General features: G+C 49.5%; 1 protein-coding gene across 2 annotated transcripts in view; it reads left to right on the top strand.

The window, feature by feature from the left end:
* The window catches only part of Dgkg (diacylglycerol kinase gamma), a 190,731-nt gene that overhangs the window by 78,009 nt on the left and 90,613 nt on the right, over positions 1-22,109 (top strand). Inside the window, exons 8-17 of one of the 2 annotated variants that reach the window (XM_021209177.1) lie at positions 265-339; positions 997-1,119; positions 4,476-4,593; positions 5,901-5,989; positions 8,553-8,669; positions 9,566-9,658; positions 11,080-11,139; positions 14,563-14,642; positions 15,725-15,799; positions 18,099-18,184. In XM_021209177.1, coding sequence (XP_021064836.1) covers positions 265-339; positions 997-1,119; positions 4,476-4,593; positions 5,901-5,989; positions 8,553-8,669; positions 9,566-9,658; positions 11,080-11,139; positions 14,563-14,642; positions 15,725-15,799; positions 18,099-18,184 — 916 coding nt within the window. The remainder of the gene's footprint in view (positions 1-264; positions 340-996; positions 1,120-4,475; positions 4,594-5,900; positions 5,990-8,552; positions 8,670-9,565; positions 9,659-11,079; positions 11,140-14,562; positions 14,643-15,724; positions 15,800-18,098; positions 18,185-22,109) is intronic. The other variant, XM_021209178.1, reaches the window with a different exon arrangement.

The following is a 22,109-nucleotide window of genomic DNA, read 5'->3' as shown; positions in this document are numbered from 1 at the left end:
CTTGTGGGGTTCCAGTGTCTTGCACAAGCTTTTCCTCATGATCCGCCCTGCCCATTCTTCTGCCATGTTTGATTTTCAGTTTTGTTCTTATTCTGGCTACACAGAGAAACCCTGTCACACACACACACACACACACACACACACACACACACACACACACATGAACACAAACATGAACACAAACACACCCACACATGCCCGCACGCACATGCACACACACTTTGGTTTACTCCCTTTGATATTTTCTCTCCTGATATTTTCCAGGAGATGGATCAGATTGTGAGCCAAATGCTGCACGTTGCCCAGTACCTGGAGTGGGATCCCACGGAGCTCAGACCTGTGAGTTTCTACAAACACAATTTTCTCTAAAGGGAGTGAGGCACATCTGGCGTGTCAATGCAAATGTTTGAATGCGTCTGTGTGGTACCCCAGATTCATTCTCCCAGCAGCTTCTTTGGAGCCCTACAGTTTGATCTCCCTTTCTCCAACAGGAAAGATGCTTAAGGCAGCAGGATGAAGTCTAGACATGACAGAAACTGCCTACCAGCCTACCCAGCAGGGGCAACTCCATGATAGAAACTCAGAGAACAGAAAAGATAGAGCCCAACGTAGAAATGGTTGTCAATGATCAGCTGCTAGTGTTAGCCACACTGGGGGGGGGGTGTGTGCTATAATCAGATATTAGATAAAACACTTTCTATGCATGCCCTCCAGACTTTGCTAAGGTGCTGGAACACAGCAATATTATTTCCATCTTAAGATGTGCCACCCAGAGCACAAAGAGCTGGGGTGAGCCACCTAAGGTCAGGACAGGGCAGAGCTGAGCCTTGAACCCTGGTCTTTCTCACTGTTTTGCTACCTTGCCACTTGACTCACTCTGACTAAGAAAGGCAATAGGTGAACCAGAAAACAACACAGGACAGAAGAGAGAACAGAGAGCAGGGGCATCCGGAGACGGATGCCAACAGACACTTTGTCATTCTTTGGCTTACACAGATACTGATGGAGATGCTGCAAGGCATGGACTACGACAAGGATGGCTTCGTGTCTCTACAGGAGTGGATCAACGGGGGGATGACCACCATCCCTTTGCTGGTCCTCCTGGGAATGGATGACTCTGTAAGTCAGTAAACTGCATTCAGTGGCTCTGGAGTCTAGTTGTTGCTAGTGTCTGCTTCCGGTTTCCCGATGGGCAAGCCCCGCCCCGCCTGCTGGCTCCAGCTTCTCATTCCTTTCGCTTTGCGTGCTCACAATCTATTCTTCCCCCTGACCACTCTTGGCTGCTCTGTTTCGAAGGGAGATTTCTCGTTGGTCGTGCTCACTAAGAGGGGACACAGATAAAGCATTCGCTTGCAAGACATTTGTTCTCACCCATGCAAAGCACAACAGAAACTTCACAGAGAAACTCATCTTGTCATCGTGTTAGGTCTTACCGTCCTAGGGGAGGGGTCAGCAAAGTGACCCTGCACGCAGAGAGGCACTTAGTAACCTGAGTTGATTCCCAGAACCCGCCTCGTGGAAGACAAGAAGTCACCTCCTTGCCATATGACCTCCACACACCATGACACGAATGCCCATCTGCCCCTGCCAATGAGTTTCATTAAAAATTTTAAAACTAGGAAAATGCAAATAATTAGCAAAGGAAGGATGGGAGAGGAGGAAGAGTGATCTGCCTCGGGGGATTTTGTGAACGGATGCTGGCTTAACGATCAAAACAGATACGACAAGTGTTTTTACCCCACTTTGTACAGATGGAAAGCTGGGGTGTACGTAATGAGAGAAATGAGCTGGGTTTGTACCTAGCTCCAAATTGCCCACACTTTCCAGCACCCTGCACTTTGGTCAGAGCAGCGAGAAGAAACCTTGGAGCGTGCTTGGCTTGTCCCTATGGAATAAGCAAAATTCTGAGAACTCCTTCTGTTTCCTGTGTGGGGTGTGTGGGGATTGAACCCAGGGCCTCACACACGCTAGGTGAGCACTCTGCCACGGGTCCATCTCTCCATCTCTCTTTTTACGTTTTATTTTTGCATCAAAGTCTCACTCTGTTGCCCAGGCTGGCCTCAAACTTGCTCTGTAGCTCAGACAGGCCATGCTGCTTGAACTTGTGATCCTCCTGATTCAGTATCCCGAGTGGCTAGGCTTACAGGCTTGCACACCAGGCCTGGCTTGATCACATGTTCTGGCTCTGAGAGTTGCACAGGACGTGGCTGAAGAGTCCTTTGTGGCTCTTTCTCCAGAGCTTTCATTCTACAAACAGAGATCCAGCAAGGTCAAGGACTGGTCCAAGGGCACACACCTAACCAGAGGCCCATCTGTCACACTCAGTAGCCTGGGGACCTGCGTACAATGACCTCTTGCCCAGGGGCTACACACACAAGAACCCAAAAGCAAAGTAGACTGTTGTCAATGCTCACTTGGAACTGGATCCCAAGAGATGCTCTGCTTGGTTGCTGTTCTAACAGCAACAGGTTGTTGTCTTGGTTTGTTATCATTTGGGGGGACAAACCTGGGACCTTGTAAGCATAAGGAAGCAACGTCTGTTCTCTGTGTACTGAACTTGCTAGTGTTCAAAGCACCACCAACATCTTGTATGAAAAGAGCCCACCCTTCAGGAGGCAGCTGGCAAAACCTGTGTATTTCTTTAGCTCCTTTCCGGGGTCAGACATCAAATCAGCCTTGCATAAAACTGGAATTCACATCCAAAAAAGTGGAACACTCACAAAAAAAAAAAAAAAATGTACATTTCTTTGATCTTAGTCAAAAGCCTTTGAAAATGTGTACTAAGTTTTAAGGAACGAGTAACGTACGGGCCTCTACAGGGAGCCCCACCAACTTCCTGAATGGCTGCTGCTGCTGCTGCTGCTGCTGCTGCAACTCTCACGCCAGTTTCAATCACACATGATCACTGAGAATGCTTGGGGATCTCTGTGCACATCCCCTGTCTCCTGGGAAAACTGGAGCGATGAAGTAAAACCTGGCCAGAAACGAATGAGCCACACGGTGGTGCTAGGACATAAGCAGACGCTTTTCCAGAGCCATTTGCTTCTTGGAGCTGAGAAAGGCGGGGGGGGGGTGGGGGGGGGGGGAGGGGGGGGGGGGGGGGGGGGGGGATTGGGCTAGATGGGGGTGCTTTCAGATAAAACGATGATTAGGTGATGAATAAGCAGATCTCCTGACAAGGTGCTAAGTTTCCATCTGTCCAGGAAGATCCTTGTAGAGGTAGTGGAAAGAGCCTGCAGATCAACCGCTGGCTCTGTCACTTATCTTTCCTGTGGCACTGGCCTAGTTACAGATTCTCTCTGAGTCTGTTTTCTTATCTATTTACTAGTAATGAACTTACTCCTCCTCCAGTAGTTTTGTACCCCTCAGAATTTGGTACAGATTAGAATCTGGCAGTGGACTAGAATAACATTCATCATCATCATCATCATCATCATCATCATCATCAATCATCAATCATCAGTCCTTGGGGCCAAAAAGATAAATAAATTGCCTCCTAGTATTCAGTTACATAGATGTACTACAACTTTAGTGATCTGGGCACGGTCAGGACATTTCCTAGTCCTCAGTATTTGAAACAATGCTGCGTCTGACTAACACAGCAATGCTCATCTGTTTACTCAAAAGTTACTTAGACTGGCACTCAAGGAGGGGTGTCTCCGAGTCAGTCTGTAATCATTAAAGACTCTTAAGGCAGGTTGATAGATGAAGCCGGGCGTGGTGGCGCACGCCTTTAATCCCAGCACCCGGGAGGCAGAGGCAGGCGGATTTCTGAGTTCGAGGCCAGCCTGGTCTACAAAGTGAGCTCCAGGACAGCCAGGGATACACAGAGAAACCCTGTCTCAAAAAACAAAAAAAAAAAAAAAAAATTGATAGATGATAGATAGATAGATAGATAGATAGATAGATAGATAGATAGATAATTGATAGGTGATAGATGGATAGGTGATTAGATGGATGGATGGATAGATCAATGGAGGGATGACTAATAGATGATAGATAGATAGATAGATAGATAGATAGATAGATAGATAGATAGATACATAGATAGATACATAGATAGATAATTGATAGAAGATAGATGGATAGATGATTAGACAGATGTAGATCAATGGATGGATGACTAATATATGCTAGGTAGGTAGGTAGGTAGGTAGATAGATAGATAGACAGACAGACAGACAGACAGACAGGCAGACATGTCAAATTGTTCTTCCATTATACTTCTGGCATCCAGGTAGGAGAGGTCTTATTTTAGCTCCCTCCAACCCCCCACTTCTGTTCAGATGCTCTTTCCTTTTGTATGTGCTAATTTTAGAAAGCATACACTAAAAATTTGTTAATGAGTCTAAGTAAGTTATCTTCCAAGTATGAAAAGAAAACACAGAGAAAAAGCTGAACCTGAATGAGGCAGCCTCTGACTTGGCCCAGCAGGGATCCCAGCTCAGTGTGTCTCACCATCACTACCCCTGCAGGGCTCCAAGGGCGATGGGAGGCATGCCTGGACCCTGAAGCACTTCAAGAAGCCCACTTACTGCAACTTCTGCCACATCATGCTGATGGGTGTTCGGAAGCAAGGCCTGTGCTGCATCTGTGAGTAGCCGTCCTGCCACCTTTCCCCTTGGGCATGCTCAGTGGGTCCATTCCAGGCAAAGGCCAGGCCTTTCTGCTTCCCAGGTGGGTGGTGGGACTGCCCTAATGTTTCAACAGTAAGGCCTGTGTAGCCTGCTTTGGGGACAAGATGTTTGCTGCTGTTCAGGTCACAGATCATCGTTCCTGTAGAAAATATGTTTTAAAGCCCGTCCATAAATTAAAGGCAACTCATGCTAATTGCAGCTGTGTTCCTGGCCAATGATCATTTCATATATGTTCAGAGAAGCTTTCTAGTTAGTTAAGAACATCTCTTATATTCTAGAAGTCTAATGAAAAAATAAAAGCATATGTTTATTTCATTTTGTAATCCATTTGGTAGAGCTAGAGGGAAAAGCAGGAAAAAAGTCACAAATGAGGGATCAGATCAGAATTAAGAGGGGACACAGAAAGAAATGGAAGGAAGGAAGGAAAGAAAGAAGAAGACAGGGTGGTGCTTGGAAAGTGGGGAGCAAGAGAAGACAGAGCTGAAGACGGAGGCAACCGAGGGGCCAGAGAATGTGTGCACACTGAGTTCTGCTGGTCACCTCATGGCCAGATAGCAGACACCAGATGGAACCTCATGGCTAGACAGCATGACACCAGGAGTGAGCAGGCTGAAGGACAGGGCCACGGATCTCCCCAGACACCAATCCCCTGGCCCCCAAACAACAGTTTGTCAACATGTCCTCATTCCTGTTGAGCCTGAGACCCCTTGGTCCTTTGCTAGGTGCACATCCACAGTTACAACAATGATGACAAATTTCATCATCACTAATCTGACCCTGTACATGGTATTTCACACAAATGCCCCACTTATTACAGCAAAAATCCCTGCCCCGGAGAGAAAGGGGGCGGGGGTGGAATCTACTGTGTGTACATCTGACAAGAGAATCCTGAATGTCCAAAGAACACAAGTTACTCAACATGCTTCAGGCTGTGGCCAGAAGCATCCACCAGCCCAGGGACCGCAGACTTTCTGTCCACTCGCTGGCATCCCAACATGCGATACTGCTCATCTGTCCCTGCCCGTGCCTTCCGAGCTCACACCTACACAGTCACTCACTGCCATCAAAGAAAGGTGGTATGAAGAGGCGGGGAGCGGGGTAGCTGCTCACAGAAACCTGCACAGTGTCAAGTTTCTGCTAAGCCAGGCCAACTCTAGAAGGAGAAGCAGGCCTTCGCTGCAATGTGTATACACTGAGGGAGGTTGATGTATATATTCCCTTGGTGGCATTCGTAAGCACTGTCCTTTTGTCTTTTTTTCCCAGACTGTAAATATACTGTCCACCAACGCTGTGTATCCAAAACCATTCCTGGATGTGTGAAAACAAACTCCAAAGCCAAAAGGAGTGGCGAGGTTGGTGACACCTATGGGCTCATTCTACTGCATGCTGCCTGGGGGGGGGGGGGGGGGGAGGCGGGCGACACATCCATCACCACAGATCCCTGTGCGGGAAGGGGCTCGGAGAGCTTTCTCCGGTTCCTTCTCTGCCTCGAGGACCCTCGAGCCATCTCACTCATCCATCAATCCATTCAGCATCTCCCTGAAGCCCACTGTGTGCTAGGCGCCGTACCAGGGCATCCACAGGTTATGAGAATCAGCATCCAGTCTTCTCAAATTCTGCACAGGTTAGGACTCTAGATAAGTTTGTGAGCACAGGGCAAAGCCACGAGGTGTGTGCCACCGTAGGCCTCGTGGAGTATGCAGTTGAAGCCTGAAAGGAGGAGAGCGTCACAAGGCACGGAAGAGGGCAGAGCATTCTAGCAGAGCGGGGCTCCCGTGCACCGGCATGGAGAGGTGCCTGACCGTGGCCTGGACTCGATTTGGAATGGCTGGTCAGAAGATAATTGCAGGGAAGGACAAGGAGCTGTGTTCACAAGATGATGAGATCCTCCCTGGAGGAGGGTTTTCGAGACCAGCTCCAGAATCAGAAAACAGTGCAGGGTCAAGGAAGAGCTTCAGACATGAAGAGATGGTGGCGTTTCTAGTTATACGACGCTTTCAGGGGTTGGTATAGGGGGGAAAGCAGAGGGAAGAAGATTCTTGCTGCAGTTACAGCAGAAGTCAGTGCTGCCAGAGGCAGAGCGGACCGGGTCTGTTTCTATGCACCCTGGTAGGTGTGGTTGTGTTAGAGTGTCCCTGACAGACTCCACTAACCAAGGTAAACAAGGGAAGGAAGGAAATCCAAAGGCGATTCCTTGTGAGGCTCAGCTCTAGGACTCGGGCATGTGAGTGCCAAGATGAGACAGCAGGAGGTAGGGGAAGCGCCAAAGCTCTCCTGGCCTTTGGGTGGGGCTGCGTGCTAAGTCTGGAACTAGATGGCCCTTAAAACTGGGGGGGGGGGNGGGGGGGCAGCTCATCCGCACTGCAGCTGAGGAATGGGAACTGAAAGATGGCTAGAAGGTGGAAGACCTCCTGGGAGGAAGGTGTGTCACAGGATTCCTCATATGCATGCCCCATAACCACTGCATGCCTCACTCCCCATACACATGCTCCATGCCCATGCCTGGCTTCCACCAGGGCACACAGTGGGCCTCCTATGATCAGGCCTCTCTAGTCATCTGACACAGAGAGCAGGGTGACACGGCTGAGGGGCCCGGTAGAGCACATCCACAACCCTGTGAGCCTGCAAGGACCACCCAAGTCTCTCACCATTTCTTCAGACCCCCAGACAGGCTGAAGAAAGCAACGCAGTGTTGGGGCAACTAACCCTGAGTCCATAGACCAGGCTGTGGGTCCCTGGGTGGCTCCTCGCCAGCCTTGGAACCTGAAGCCAGTCATTCACTTCTCTGAAGCCTCTACTTGTCCCTCTGCAAAATGGAAACAATAATCTCAGTGCCTAGTCTGTGTAGCCATGTAGAATTCAAGTTCACAAAGTGACTTCTTTGTCCACCTCACTGATGCGGCTGAATGTGAGAAGCTACAAATCAAGTGTGAGGCGTGTTTTGGAGCAATAAATTAGTAAAATTATTCTGGGTGAATAGCGTCACACAACTTAGCTGCTAAGAAATTTAAAACACTTATTCTTGTTTAATGCAAATGTGGATTATGTCATGTAAATATTTCATGTGTTTCTAATATAGTATTTGAACTTGAACATTTTGAGATATGCCCCCCACTTTCCCACATCTTCCTGCGGTGCTTGGTGGAAAGTTTTGAGTTCTGTGGGATTCCAGGGTGAGAGATCTGAGTGCAGGGGCTACAAGACAATGGCTCAGAGGTTCATGTTTTTGTTACCGGTATGCATACAAACACCACCACCACCGCCCAGCCCTGCCCTGGTGGCATTTCCCAGCCAGGTAGCTCAGCACCCGGGGCAACACTCCTTCATTCTGAGTGTGGGATGGGCACTAGGATTCCTACAGAGTCCTCAGGTGATAGTAACAGCCAGCTGAGGAGGCTAAGGGAAAGGGCAGTGAGTTAACCAGAGAAGTGCACCTCAGAAGCCTTCCAGATATGCTGTTCAGTGTATCCCAGAGCTGCCTCGTGCTGGTGTCTAAAGAGGAGGGGCCAGAGACTCAGGTCCAGAAACTGGCCAAAAGTTAGCCTGCTGTGATGTGCAAAGTCGGTGACTCCCGCGGAGCCCTCCCGCTTCCCCTGCACCCCACTGCCTCCCAGAAAGGAGCCCACAAGAGGACAAGTCTCGCCAGCGAGTTCTACAAGACAGAGGGATGCAGGCGAGCCGCTGCTTACATGCTTGCCTGCTGGAATGAGAGCTAGGACAGGCAAAATGGAACCGCTTTAACCTGTTTTGCTTAGTGTAGCTGTGATCGGGCAGGTGGAGCTCTGCATCCAATAAGCTTCCACACTGAGGAAACAGGGCCCTCTGGGCTCCTCGCGCCGCCCACTTCTTTGTAGCCCTGGGCCCAGGGGCGTGATTCCACTGCCTTCCCTGGTATCCTTCCCTTCCCTCCCACAGGTGATGCAGCACGCGTGGGTGGAAGGGAACTCCTCCGTCAAGTGTGACCGGTGCCACAAAAGTATCAAGTGCTACCAGAGTGTCACCGCGCGGCACTGCGTGTGGTGCCGGATGACGGTGGGTCGGTGCCCAGGGCGGCCCTACTTCTTTTCAGTGTGGGTTTTGTTCGACCTGTAGCCTGGGGCAGTGAACATCCCTCAGGAGGGCAAGTGCAGAGTGAGGGACTGAGGCTAAGAGGCTAGCCCAGAGCCCCCAGACCCTTTCGAGCCTCTAATGACTCCTCACGTTACCCTGAGAAAGGGCTGCTTAAAAAGTTAGCCAACCTGCTGCCTATGTACGGCAGCTGGGAACAGCCGGTTAGACTTGACTGTCACCGCGAGGTTGGGAAAGGGATTAAGGAGAGAGATTAAATCCTGGAAAGCCCCCTCTTTACACCTTAGAGTTAGACTTTGACCCAAAGGCACATTCCTCTCCGCGGCACTCTGCCTTGCCCAGGGGCCTGGTCTTGCTACTGCCAAGCTCGCACCAGAGTTCACAACCGTTCTAAACATGACAGGTGCCACAGGGCTACCCAGACTTTCCCCAAAGCCAATTCCAGGCTGTGTACCCCTGGCTAGGTATCAGCCCTGAAGGAGAGGCCCCTCCAAGCCAGACAAAGCGCCTCTCGCGATGCAGGGGTTCGGTTGATGGTTTCCTCCAGTCTCCCTCCCGTTTCTCAGAGGTAGCCGTCCTTCAGAACTTCTAACCCAGAGATCCAGGGACAGGGATATAGAACCACTCAGGGTGCCATACTCGAAGCACAGTTCTAGATGTCATTTCTGTGCCCCTGGGAGACATGCTACATGTTCACACATACTCAACAATCCTGTCAAAGCCAAAGGCAGCAGTGCTCCAAGACACAGGGGCACGGGACAGCTCGCTTCCCCAGAAAAACCTCAATGTACCGCCTACCTCTCTACCAGGTGTCTCCTTGGTCACTTCTGCTCATCCTCGCCTTCAATTTTTCTCTCCAGTTTCACCGCAAATGTGAATTATCGACGGTGTGCGATGGTGGGGAACTCAAAGATCACATTTTGCTGCCTACCGCCATATGCCCCGTCACCCGAGTAAGTGGTCCTGCCCCCGACCGGGGCTCTGGCTTTTCCAGGTTCAGAGGTCAGAGACAGGCAACATTTACAACTTTACCCCACCAATTCCCAGGGCTTTTGCTTTGGTGAGTGATTAAAAGAAGATCGTGCTATGCCAGTCAGACTGAACTAGAAAGCTCTGACACAGCAGTTTCCGACTGCTGCTTCCGGATGGTCAGAGCATCCTTGAGGCAGAGCTCAGCTCTAACAGCCACCTGCGCTTGACCGGGTTTCTTGGTCTCTCATCCTTGCCAGGTTTCTCCTGTATTCTCTCAAGGGCTTACACCCAAGGGTCTCAGCCATATCTGGAAACAAATTAAGCCCCCAGTACTACCACCTGAAGCCTTCCCTGCCTCGGAAGACAGCGCTTCCATCTTTAAAGTGTTGCCAAGCCCCGCCCACCCCTCCTTCTCACCCTTAACTGGAATAGATACTTCCCCCCCCCCCCATTTAAAATCCTATAGGAAAATCACCACTTTGGAAATCCACTTGTCAGTTGCCATTAAGTCAGAAACATACAAACTTCCCATCCCGAAAGCTCTCTTCCTGTGGAAAAAGGCAAACATTTGTTCCATCAAAAGACAAGTACCCAGCCGGGCGTGGTGGCACACGCCTTTAATCCCAGCACTCGGGAGGCAGAGGCAGGCGGATTTCTGAGTTCGAGGCCAGCCTGGTCTACAAAGTGAGTTCCAACTACCCACAGAGCAGGTGAATAAGCCGAGATCATGTGATAAATAACTGCAGTATAATGGAAAAGGCAAAAACCATGCCAAAGTGGAGACGCTCAAAAATATAAAGCTAAGCAAAACAAAAGTCGGATACAGACCAGCCAATGCTGTCTGCACAGGCAGCACATGCACACGTGTGCGCATGCATGCGTGTGTGTGCACACACACACTCACACACGCACACACACATGCATGCACACGCACACACATACACATGCATGCACGCACACACTATATTGCACCACATCACACTGTTTGCTAGACAGATTGCAGTAGAATGAACTTTGGAACAAAGTAGAACAAGCCAAGCCAGGAACAGCAGCCACGCCATGGTATCAAGTCCCACTGTACAGGAAAACTGAGTGTGAGGCCTGGCCTCTCACAGCTTTTAAAGCCCTCGGCCAACAAACCAAACTCCCGCCTAGTTCATTCCCTACCATGTCCTTACCAGGTCCCAAGGTTACCTTCATTGCCAGTAATGTAATTGCAGGTTACAGTTATCACCGAGGCCTGCAGAAGCCCAGGAAACCCGTGGGGTGTATCCTTTCCTCGTGGTTTTCTGCCTGGCTGAGCTCTTTGCTGTGACCACCATTTGTTTTGACATTTTGATCTCCTCTTGTCCTCGGAGTAGGTTTTTTCCTCTTCAAAGGTTGTTTATGTTCTGTCTCCCAGGACCGGCAAGGAGGGAAGTCTGATGGTAGTGTGGCCGCCAAGGGTGAACTTGTAACTCAGGTAACACATGAATGGGCAGTCAACACTCATTCTAAGTGGGTCCAGAGGCTGGGGCAGGGAAAGTGGGGCCTGGGTTCCAAAGAAATGCATCCCAGCATTTGCTTTCTCTGAGGCCAGTTCTGTCACAGGAGGACATCTACCTGGGCTTCTGGGGTTAACCTTTGACTGCCACCAGGTAGACAAGTAGCAAACAAGGTGATTGGCTGACGCCATGATGCCATTGATGGTCTAATTGGCTTTGTCACCTCTTTAAGAGAAAGTTACAGGAAACTGCACCTTGCAGACCTCCTAAACAGTAACGAATGTGTGTCGTAAAATCAGACAATGAGTTTTCTACCATTATTTACCTCTCTGGAACATAACCTAGCAAACAACGCAGACCAGATCCGAAGATTCTCAATCCTTACGTGTGTATTTAATGCCTCGTTTGGCATCACCAGAGAGTATTTTTTCATGTCCTCCATGGAGTTCTGAGGAATGCAGAGAGGGCAGCCTGATGAAGTAAAAAGAATATCAGAACAGGAACTAGGAGAATGGAGCCTTATCCTTTGCCTCCGAGCTTATGTTTCCCTGTGTTAACAGTGGGCTTAGCATCACTAGCTCACCTGCCTCCTCCCAGTGCTCTAAGACTGGGATCGTGAGATTGTGTGCTTTGAAATTACAAGGTCAGGTGAGATTGAAGATGCAAGATGAAAGCAATGTGGGCCACAACTGACAAGGACACTCCAGACCTTCCTCATGCTGTGGTGACCCGCCCCCCCAACCATAACGTTACATTGTTGCTACTTCATAACTGCAATGTTGCTGCTATTATGAATCACAGTGTATACATCTGATATGCAGGCTATCTGCTAGGCGACACACGTGAAACGGTTGCTCGAACATCACTCCTCATGGAGCAAGACCCACAGGGTAAGAACCACTGCTCTAGAAGCTCAAAAGGGAAGGTTCTAGATACCTGTGGAAGAGTCTAGATACCACAAAGAAAGGGATCTAGACATACAGAAGAGAACACACACACACACACACACACACACACACACAGAGGCAAGCGACATAAGTTGTCCACACTGGCATCAATCTCACTGTCAGGTCCCAGGCTATATGGGCTATGGAGTACTTTAGTATCAACCCAAGATTTAAGGGCCTACACCCTGGCTCCAAAATGCTTCTGAGTATCACACAATTACCCTAGGAGACAAGAGAATTAAGATCATAAACAACAAACACTGCACTTTGCAAACCTGTAATTTGTGATAGGTGTGAAGTGTAAAACTGACAAATGCAGGCATTAAATATTGACCGTGAAGCCAAGCTGTATCTCTGTGTGGGGATATCATTCAGCTGCAGCCACAAAAATTGACTGAGTGCCCACTGCTGGGTCAGGCACCATGGAACTCATAGAGGCTCCATCTGCTCTCGGTGTTTCCGATCCACTTGGAGGCCTGAGACTCCACCAAAAATATAAGACAAAAAAAAAAAAAAAGAATGCAAAGAAAGAAACATAAACCCTCCAGGATAACCCAGGTCACATTGCAGTAGGATATACTACAGCAGGATATACTAAACAGGTCACACTGCAGCAGGATATACTACACAAGTCACAATGCAGCAGGATATACTACACAGGCCAAATTGCAGTAGGATATACTACACAGATCACATTGCAGTAGGATATACTACACATGTCATATTGCAGTAGGATATACTACACAGATCACATTGCAGTAGGATATACTACACATGTCATATTGCAGTAGGATATACTACACAGGTGACATTGCATTGGATATACTACACAGGTCACACTGCAATAGGCTATACTACACAGGTCACACTGCAATAGGCTATACTACACAGGTCACACTGCAATAGGCTATACTACACAGGTCTCACTGCAGCAGGATATACTACACAGGTCATACTGTAGTAGTTTTTAGTTGCTCTGGTTGAGGGCCAGGTCACAGAGGCGATGGCCATGGGCTCTTCTGGATTTTTCTAAAGAGAAGGTTTCTCTGTGTAGCTTGGCTGGCCTGGAACTCACTCTGTAGTCCAGGTTGTCCTAGAACTCACAGACACCCACCTATTTCTGCTTCCCAAATGCTGGGATTAAAGGCATGTGCCGAGCTGGGCGTGGTGGTGCACGCCTTTAATCCCAGCACTCGGGAGGCAGAGGCAGGCAGATTTCTGAGTTCGAGGCCAGCCTGGTCTACAAAGTAAGTTCCAGGACAGCCAGGACCACACAGAGAAACCCTGTCTCAAAAACCAAAAAAAAAAAAAAAAAAAAAAAAAAAAAAAAAAGGCATGTGCCACCACTGCATGACTTATTCTGGATTTCTTTAAGAGGTTACAAAGAAGAGAGTATTTTGAGCCATAGGATAAGAGCAAAAGAGTGTGAGCATGGGTAGACACACTCACTGGAGGATGGCAACAGGGACTTCTCTCACTGGAGGGTGCCAGCTGACTGCCAGGCCGGTCACTGTGGGACAGGAAGAGCAAGGAGAGCATAGAAGAAAGGGGCAAGGCTGAGAAGTCTTAGAGATTAGGGTCAGATCCTGGGAGCACCAGGGTGCTGTTACAGGTGCTTTAGGAGTGGCATAACTGATGTAGTATCCCTGAAAGGAACTGGGGCGGAGTGTGGAGGATACAGGGTGGGTAGGAAAGGCCTCAAAGGCATGGGGACCATGGTGGCTGTCGGAAATTCTAAGGGAAGGACTTGGCAGGTCAGGGTCTCCCCCTAGGCTTCTGGGAAAGACACACTGGCTAGGCCTGCTAGTGTGGAGCCACTGTTGTAATGTCAGCAATGACTGAGGCATCAGAAGAGGACAGACCCCACAGAGAGAAGGAAAATCGGGCGTGGCCATGAGGATACGGATGGTGCCGGGCCCTGAGTACCCCAAGGGCATTCATTTCATTAATGTTGTCGGATGTACCCTCTAGACCTGTGGTTCTCAACCCTTGGGGTCACAAACCAGACATCTTGTCTATTAGATATCTATATTGCTTCATAACAGTAGCGGCATTACAGTTATGAAGTAGCAACAAAATACATTTGTGGTTGGGGTCATCACCACATGAGGAACCGTATTAAAGGGTTGCAGCACTGGGAAGGTTAAGAACTGCTATGCTAGACTATTTTGATCACATGGTGTAGGCATAATTTGAAGAGGGTGTCATCCCCCCCCCCATCTCTGATCCCAACCTCCAACCCTCATTGCCATTAACGCCCCTTTAAAAGTTCCTCAGGCTGGAACCAGCCATGTCTCCCCCAGAAAGCTCAGCTAGCCAGCAGACAAGCATCCCCCCCCCTCCTCCATGCCTGGGCCTGCTCCCCATCCACCTTCCAAAGTTGTCTCAACACCTGCTTTCATCTCGTGCCACAGCTGAATAAAGCGCATATCTCTTTCTTCTCATTTTTTTAAGTATAAGATCATCCCTAGCCCTGGGACGCATCCCCTGCTGGTCCTGGTGAACCCCAAGAGTGGAGGAAGACAAGGAGAAAGGTAGGTCCTCTTTTCTTTTAAAATAGGCAAAAAAAAAAAAACAACCTGACCCAACCCCCTTCCTCCCCTCAGCCCCAACCTAGTAGACTGTACAGTCAAAAACAAACCTGGGCCCGTGGCCAGCTCATCATCTGGCCCAGGTGAGTTCATAACCCGTGTGATGTAATAGCAATGATATCACCTCTCACAGGTTACCTTAAGGATTAGAATAGACCTAGTGCTTAGCCTTGGACCTGCCACATGAGCCCCCGTGAAGGTCGCCAGCGTCGAGTTCTGAGGGACCTGTTTCTTCCTATGCCATCGCAAGTCTCTTCTTGGTTTAAAAGACTTGCTGAGGCTCATCTGCTTAGGACCGCCTGGCCTAGCCCCAACCCCGCGGTATCAGTGAAGGAAATGCAGGTCTGGGTGAAGCTGGAGTACGCCCAGCAGGGTGGGATGAGATGGGGGCAGGCAGGCAGAAGCACTCTGCCTCCCAGGCCTGCCCAGTCTGGGAACTGAGCAGATGGTACAGAGAGCAGGAATCCAGGCTTAGAAAAAATAACATTAGGTAGGGCCCCAAGCAAGTACTATGAGGACCCCACCTCTATCCAATGGCAAGACACCCTCCTAGCCTGAGCTAGTCTCAAGGTCGTGCCTAGAAACCAAACCCAGACACAGCCATTGCCTCTCAGCTTCCCAGCCCCACCTCCTCCTGCGTGCGCTCTGATGAGGACGCACTTCTGGACAGTCCACAATAGACGGAATCACCCTGCTTAAACCATGCAGAATACCCAGGGGTCTGTAACAGGGAGGAAGCTATTTACAACAGCAATCCTGTTCTCGGCCATAGCAATAAGCAGTTCATAGGGTGGGGCTGGAGTCAGCGGGAGGGGCAGCTTTTGGCCAGAGGGGAGGATGTGGGGATGCGAGGTGTACTGGGAGATCGGGTCTGCATCCATCACTTCCTGTCTTAGGTTTAAACAACTGGCAGATTTCACCACAGGTGGGTCCAAAGGTATTTGCCCCCACGTGGCTGCTACCCTACCATTTCTCCGCCTCTATTGTTATGTTTTTTGTTTTTTGTTTTTTTTAATCCCCTGTAGAATTCTTCGGAAATTTCACTACCTGCTCAACCCCGAACAAGTTTTCAACCTGGACAATGGGGGACCTACGCCAGGGTATGGACAGCAGTCTTCACTCTGCCCTGCTTTGGTCTCTGAAGAAAACCCCTTTCTTTGTCGCCTTTGGGATCTCCTGGCTTTTTCTGCCCGCCCCTCACCTTGGCCCTGGTTCCTGTTTGGGAAGTTGCCCTGTGTACCTTGTCTCTGAAGGAGGTGTTGATGTCAGAGGGGAACTATGACCCAGTCATTGGATGGACAGGGAGGTCACACTGCTGACTTACTTGGACTTACTTGCAAGGCTCTTAGCTGATATCGGCATAGTGTGTTTAATGAGGTCTCTCCGCAGATTGACACGTTCACTCCAAGTCTGTCATGTCTTCTGCTATGGGAGCATTTCCGCCATGGAAAACATTCTTTCCCTGAATTACCCAGCTTTGCAGAGATTACACACCTCCTAACCCTTCTCCTACCTCCCTGACCCCTAGCCAGACAGGAAGAGCTGTTAGAGGGGCGGGGGCAGGACTTAGATGGCTTGTCTGAAGGTCTGGTGGGTGGAGCTGACCTGGAAGCCATTTAACAATTCATAGGTGGTGCCCTAGCGCCACCTGCTGGCGGGTGTGCCAGCACCATCTACCACGTCTGGTCTGGGCTTTCACACCTCCTGACCTGCATTTCTACTCCAGAGTCATTGAGATTCCTCCAAGGGGGTTGGAGTAAGGTGTCTAAAAACGGAACCTGTCCCTGTCTTTCCGTTGTCTGGCACGGGGATTATTTATAGAAACGGAAGCACAAGACCCAGTTAAAAGGAGAACGACACACAGGTGCACATTCACCAATCCGTAAAATTTACTCAGAAGTAGGCCCAGACTCTCGCAGTTGCTGCATAGCCGAGTGTCTGCCAGTTACTGCCGGATAGCACCGCCATGCACTGCTCTCTCCTAGGATATTTCAGGATCACAGCCTTCTCAGTTTTTGATTGGTTTTCCTGTGGATGACAAGCTCAGGGCCTACTTCCAGAGCTGCTGAGCCCAGAGCATCTTCAATGTGTCTGTTTATCTGTGCGCAGACAGGCCGTCCAGCTGAAGGGAGCCTCTATTCAGAATGTACTGCCTGGAGGAGAGCAGGGTTCTGCAAGAAAAGGGAGAGAGGACAGTGATTTGCCAACATAGGCATCCATGCTCAGAGCACTCCTGGGACTCCTCAGACCATCTGGGAAGAGAGACATAACAGCACCTCAAGGTGTCCTTAGGTCACATTTTCCCCAAAACAAGGGTTCTTGACTTTTTCTGCCGGGGACTCCTGTCACAATCTGGTAGAGTATGAGCTCCATCTAAAATAACACTTTCTAAAGCATAATATGAAATCGTGTGTGAGTTCCAGCGAAGCTAATTATGTTGAGAAGTGGTTAGCCAAAACTTAAAAGACAAATGTGTGGTATGTAAGTGAATGTCTTCTGTCCACACATGAAACCACAATACCCACAGTCAGGTTCAATAATGACTGTAAACTGAAAGCCACCAGCTACAGAAATGATAGCATGGGACAGCCTTACTGAGGTGTTGAGATAGCTGTGATATTCACTGTGACAAAGTTGCAGGTGCTATTGAGGCCTCTGTGGCCTGTTGTCTACATTCATAATTGAAAGAAAGGCTAAGTGTCAGTCAGATATCAGAGGAGATATTAACATTATATTTTCTCTTCCAAGTTCACAAACCTCTGAATTATATCCACAGACTCACCGGGAGGTCAGTGGACCTCAGGTCCTGCTCTTCCGGGTTCATGCTCCCAGGGAAAATGGGGTCTCGCTCCCCATGGCGGGGAGGTCCTCAGAAGAGAAAATAAAGACCCAGATAATTAAGTGAATCTCTCTTAAAGAGTCAGCATTAGAGACAGCAGTCAGGAGAGCCTGCAAGGAGTCGAAATATTAGGGGTGCTTTGTATTGTTGCCAAACTGTGAAAACTGTGAATTCCTCAAATTGTTGAGGAATTCAGCACCCCACACATATATATGCACACAATTGATTCTTCTCCGTAGTTGGGAGCACTACACAGTAAATTCTGGTTCCAGAGAGCTAAGTGACTCTTCCTATCCGGAAAGAACCTGATTCCAGGGAATGGGGAGGACCAGAAGTATCATGTGCTAAGACTGTAATGTAGCTCATTGATAGTTTGTTTGGCATATGCTGGGCACCAGGGTTCAGTCCCCAACATCACACTCACAAATGCATGCACACAGGCACACACAGGCACACATACCCACTCACGTATGCATGCACTCACTGCACACTTGATATGTGTTGAAATAGTAAAAGTGTTAGACACCTAATAACAAGACCACTGTGCCCTTTCTTTCCAGATTGAACTTCTTTCATGATACCCCAGGCTTCCGTGTTCTTGCCTGTGGCGGAGATGGGACAGTTGGCTGGATTTTGGATTGCATTGGTAAGGATGGCCAGAAAGGTCTTTACTTGTTATATATAGTGAGCAGATGTTAAGTCAGCAGAAGGCAATGAATTAAAGAAGGAACAGGTGCCCACCCTTGCTTGGACTGCTGCTTGATTAGGGATCTGGGGTGAAGAGTTTTCATCATAGACTTGGTCTTCAGAAACATGTATGTCACAGGCAGAGCTGGGCAGTAGCAGAACCAGATGTATTAGAAGCAGGACTGGAGATCCAGGTGGAGCCAGAGTGATCTTAAATAAAGGACAAGTAGCTAAGCATGGCAGATCTGCTAGGGATGAACATCTGGAGCACAAGTCCAGAAAGCACATCTGGAAAGAGCANATCANTATAAGCAGAGGAGCACANGTCCAGAAAGCACATCTGGAAAGAGCAGATCACTATAAGCAGAGGAGCACANGTCCAGAAAGCACATCTGCAAAGAGCAGATCACTATAAGCAGAGGAACGCCACGCCGAGCTGTGTCCCAAATGGAAAAGGCAAGGGAGCAGACTGGAGGGCTGCGGGGCTGAGGTCTAGCCCAGCTCTGCCTGGATCCAGAAAGTGAAAGGGCTTATCTGTGATAATTAGGGATGGGGTATAGTTAAGCCCTAACCCCTGCTGGACCAAGGTAAAGTCTGCAACATAGAACACTAAGGCAGGAAAGCTACCAACGGAGGGAGGCACTGGGGTGGGCAGGCATCAAAGAGGGGCAGGGCCAGAGCCATGAGCCCAGGGCTGCTTCAGCATCTGTTATTCATTACAAATGCTGCCTTGAACCTCTATGGGCCAAGCCCTCTTGGAGCCAACTAGAGATGCCGCCAAGGAACGAAGAGGCCAAATCACTACCCTAATGGAGCCTACCTTCTAGAGCTGTGGCTCTCAACCTGTGGGTCATGATCTCATGGGAGATGAAATGACCCTTTTATGGGGTTGCCTAAGACCATCAGGAAACACAGATCATGATCCCTAACAGTAGCAAAATTAGAGTTATGAGCTAGCAACAGGAATAATTTTGTGATTGGGAGTCACCACAACATTAGGAACTGTATTAGAAGGTCTCTGCATTCGGAAGGTTGAGCACCTCTGGTCTCAACCTCAGAGAAACGAGGGAAATAGATAGAATGTCAGGGTGAACATGTAAAAAGGGAGAGGCAAAGGAAGAGGGGAGGTGTGGGGTGTGATCTAAGAGAAGTCAGGGAAGACCTCACAGGGTGGGAAGGGATGCTAGTTCTAAAAACGGGGGGGGGGGGGGACACCTGAGGATAGTCCAGACGAAAGAAACAGCAAGGGCAAAGGCCCTAAGGTGGCATATGTAAGGCATTAGGTAGAGTGTGGCCTTTAGGGGGACTGTTGGGTAGAGTGTGGCTTTGGGTGTGCCATTGGGTAGAGTGTGGCTTTTGGGGGCTGTTGGGTAGAATGTGGTTTTGAAAGGAGGTGGAGCCAAGGCATCAAGTGGCATGCTAAGATATGACATGCTAAGAGATGAGGGCAGGAGCAGGACACCGGTCAGGAGATTCCCACAGTGACCCAAGTGAGAGGTGACCAGGTCAAAGCCACAGTAGAAACAGGAAGATGTGAGAATTACATAATTCTGGACCCCAGTCAAATCAGGCAGGGAATGTGAGGCCTTCAGGGCAGGAGTGGAGAAGGCACACCTGACACCTGTGAGCCATGCTTTGGTTTCAATGCCTCCCAACACACACACCAGATATACACACACGCATACACATCACATACACATCAGATATACACTTATCAGATATACACACATCACACACATCATGTACACACCTCATACACATCACACACACCATATGCATACATATCACACACACATCAGACATATACATATCAGACACACACATATCACATACATCATGTAAACACCTCATACACATCATTACATATAACTAATACACATCACACACACACACCAAATGTATACATATCACACACACATCAGACACACACACATCCCTCTCTCACACATACACATCTCTTTCACACACACACACACACGTATCTCTCTCACAGAGAGAGAGAGAGAGAGAGAGAGAGAGAGAGAGAGAGATGGGAGAGAGGGAGGGGGAGGGGAGAGGGGGAGGAGAGAGAGAGAGAGAGAGAGAGAGAGAGAGAGAGAGAGAGAGAGAGTTAGTTCTGCTGCCACAAACTCTGAAGTTTGTGGGAAGTGAAGGTCTCCCCCATCCCAGAGCTGTGGGAGGAAAGGTGGCTCCTGGCTGCAGTACCAGGTTCTTCACAGTCCCCTCTGCCCCATCAGAGGAAGAAAGCAGCCCTTGGGGAAACACTGTATGGAATCCCTCTGCTGAGGACACAGGAGACAGATGTAGCTAGGGAGAGAGAAAGCCGATGCTGTGAGATGAAAGGTGGACTTTTCCACGCAGGTCAGTGGCTCCTCACAGATCCCACTGAGCAAAGATAACTGCGAGTGAGCTCCTTTCTTCATTCATCTAAGCACTGGTACCATGATCTCCACTGCCCACTGAGGCTGTCGCTCCCGCCTCCCCTGCTGTGGCCATAACACTCTGCCTGATATCAGTGGGTCTGTGGTGCACAGAAAAGACACCAAAAGCTTCCTCAGGAAATGACAGAGCTTCCTCTAATGACCTCTCCCTCTTATCCTTCTCTGGTGGGATTCCAGACACCCAGCCCAGCTCAGACCCTCAAATGTAGCAGTCTTCCTCTCCACATGAGCCTTGTCCAAGTGAAGTGCTCCCCAGCCTCGACTGAAATGTGGCTTCTTAGGGGGACCTCTCTTGCATACCAGTCACCCTGTAGCAGGACCACCCCCTTCCCTTTCCAGTCATAGGTACAATCATACACCGTGTGTACAAAGATCTCACACTGAGAACCTGACCGTGGGCACAACATGTAACAGGACTCAATGGGTCCAGATGCAGATGTCATAGCATACGCTTCCATGGGGTTACAGTCCATTCAGGATACAGTCACCCGGCCCCGATGCTCCAGGAGCTTAGGAGAGCCTCCAAATGCAGGTCTGGTCTGGCTTCTCTGCTGAAAAGCAGGAGTGTTAGAACTGAGAACACTTCAGGATGGTTTCCTGATAGGGTGAGAGGCTGCGTGTGCTGAAGGTGAGACCTGGGAAGAGAATCAGAGCCTGGCAAGCCGAGGAAGCTGTAACACTGGCAACACAGGGCACTAGCGTGGAGGGTCTGGGCCCATGCCTTCTGTGGAGAACACTCTGTAGGTGGAGGACAGACCTGTAGGTGGAGAGAGAAAAGGAGGCTACGGAACTGGAACAGTGTGGATGGGGATGGGGATAGAGAGAGGAGGATGCTGGGAAATCTGCTAAGAAGATTGCTCATAGGAAGTGCTGGGTGGATAAATGGGAAAAGGGAGAGGTTAGGATGGCACACAGATTTCTGGGCTCAGTGCTGTAAAGATGGCTAACCTGTCAAGGTGGTGACCGCAGGAGAAGGGACAGACATAAAGGAACAACTACCCTCAAGGTAATGTGGATGGCATGTTCAAGGGCGGAGAGACTCCAGGCATGTGAAAAATCAGTCACTGCGTCCCTCCATCTTCCACCTCAGCCCATCAGTGGTAATGTCAACCCTGAGACCAGCCACTCTGGGCACAGACCAGGCCAGCGTGAGCCTGGCCTCCACCCCCACTCATGGCGAATGTTAAGGAATCACGTAGGGCAGGGTTTGTGTACCTGCCTCCTCAAAGCCCAAAGGTGCCTGTGCCTCCCTCTTCAACCCTCTCTGCTCTACCGACACACTGAAGACGACGGGCAGATTTTCCTCTGACTGTTCGTCAACCTGAGCAACCAGGAAGGAAAAAAAGAATAAGAGTCTGTATTCTGGAGAGTGGCAGGAGGTGTGAGAGAATAAGCCGGTTTGTGGGTGTCAGGTAACACCTGGATGCTTTTCTACTTTAGCGC

The sequence above is a fragment of the Mus pahari genome, chromosome 12, assembly GCF_900095145.1.
Source record: "Mus pahari chromosome 12, PAHARI_EIJ_v1.1, whole genome shotgun sequence".
Taxonomy (NCBI): Eukaryota; Metazoa; Chordata; class Mammalia; order Rodentia; family Muridae; genus Mus; species Mus pahari.
This window is presented reverse-complemented; position numbering and strand designations above follow the sequence as displayed.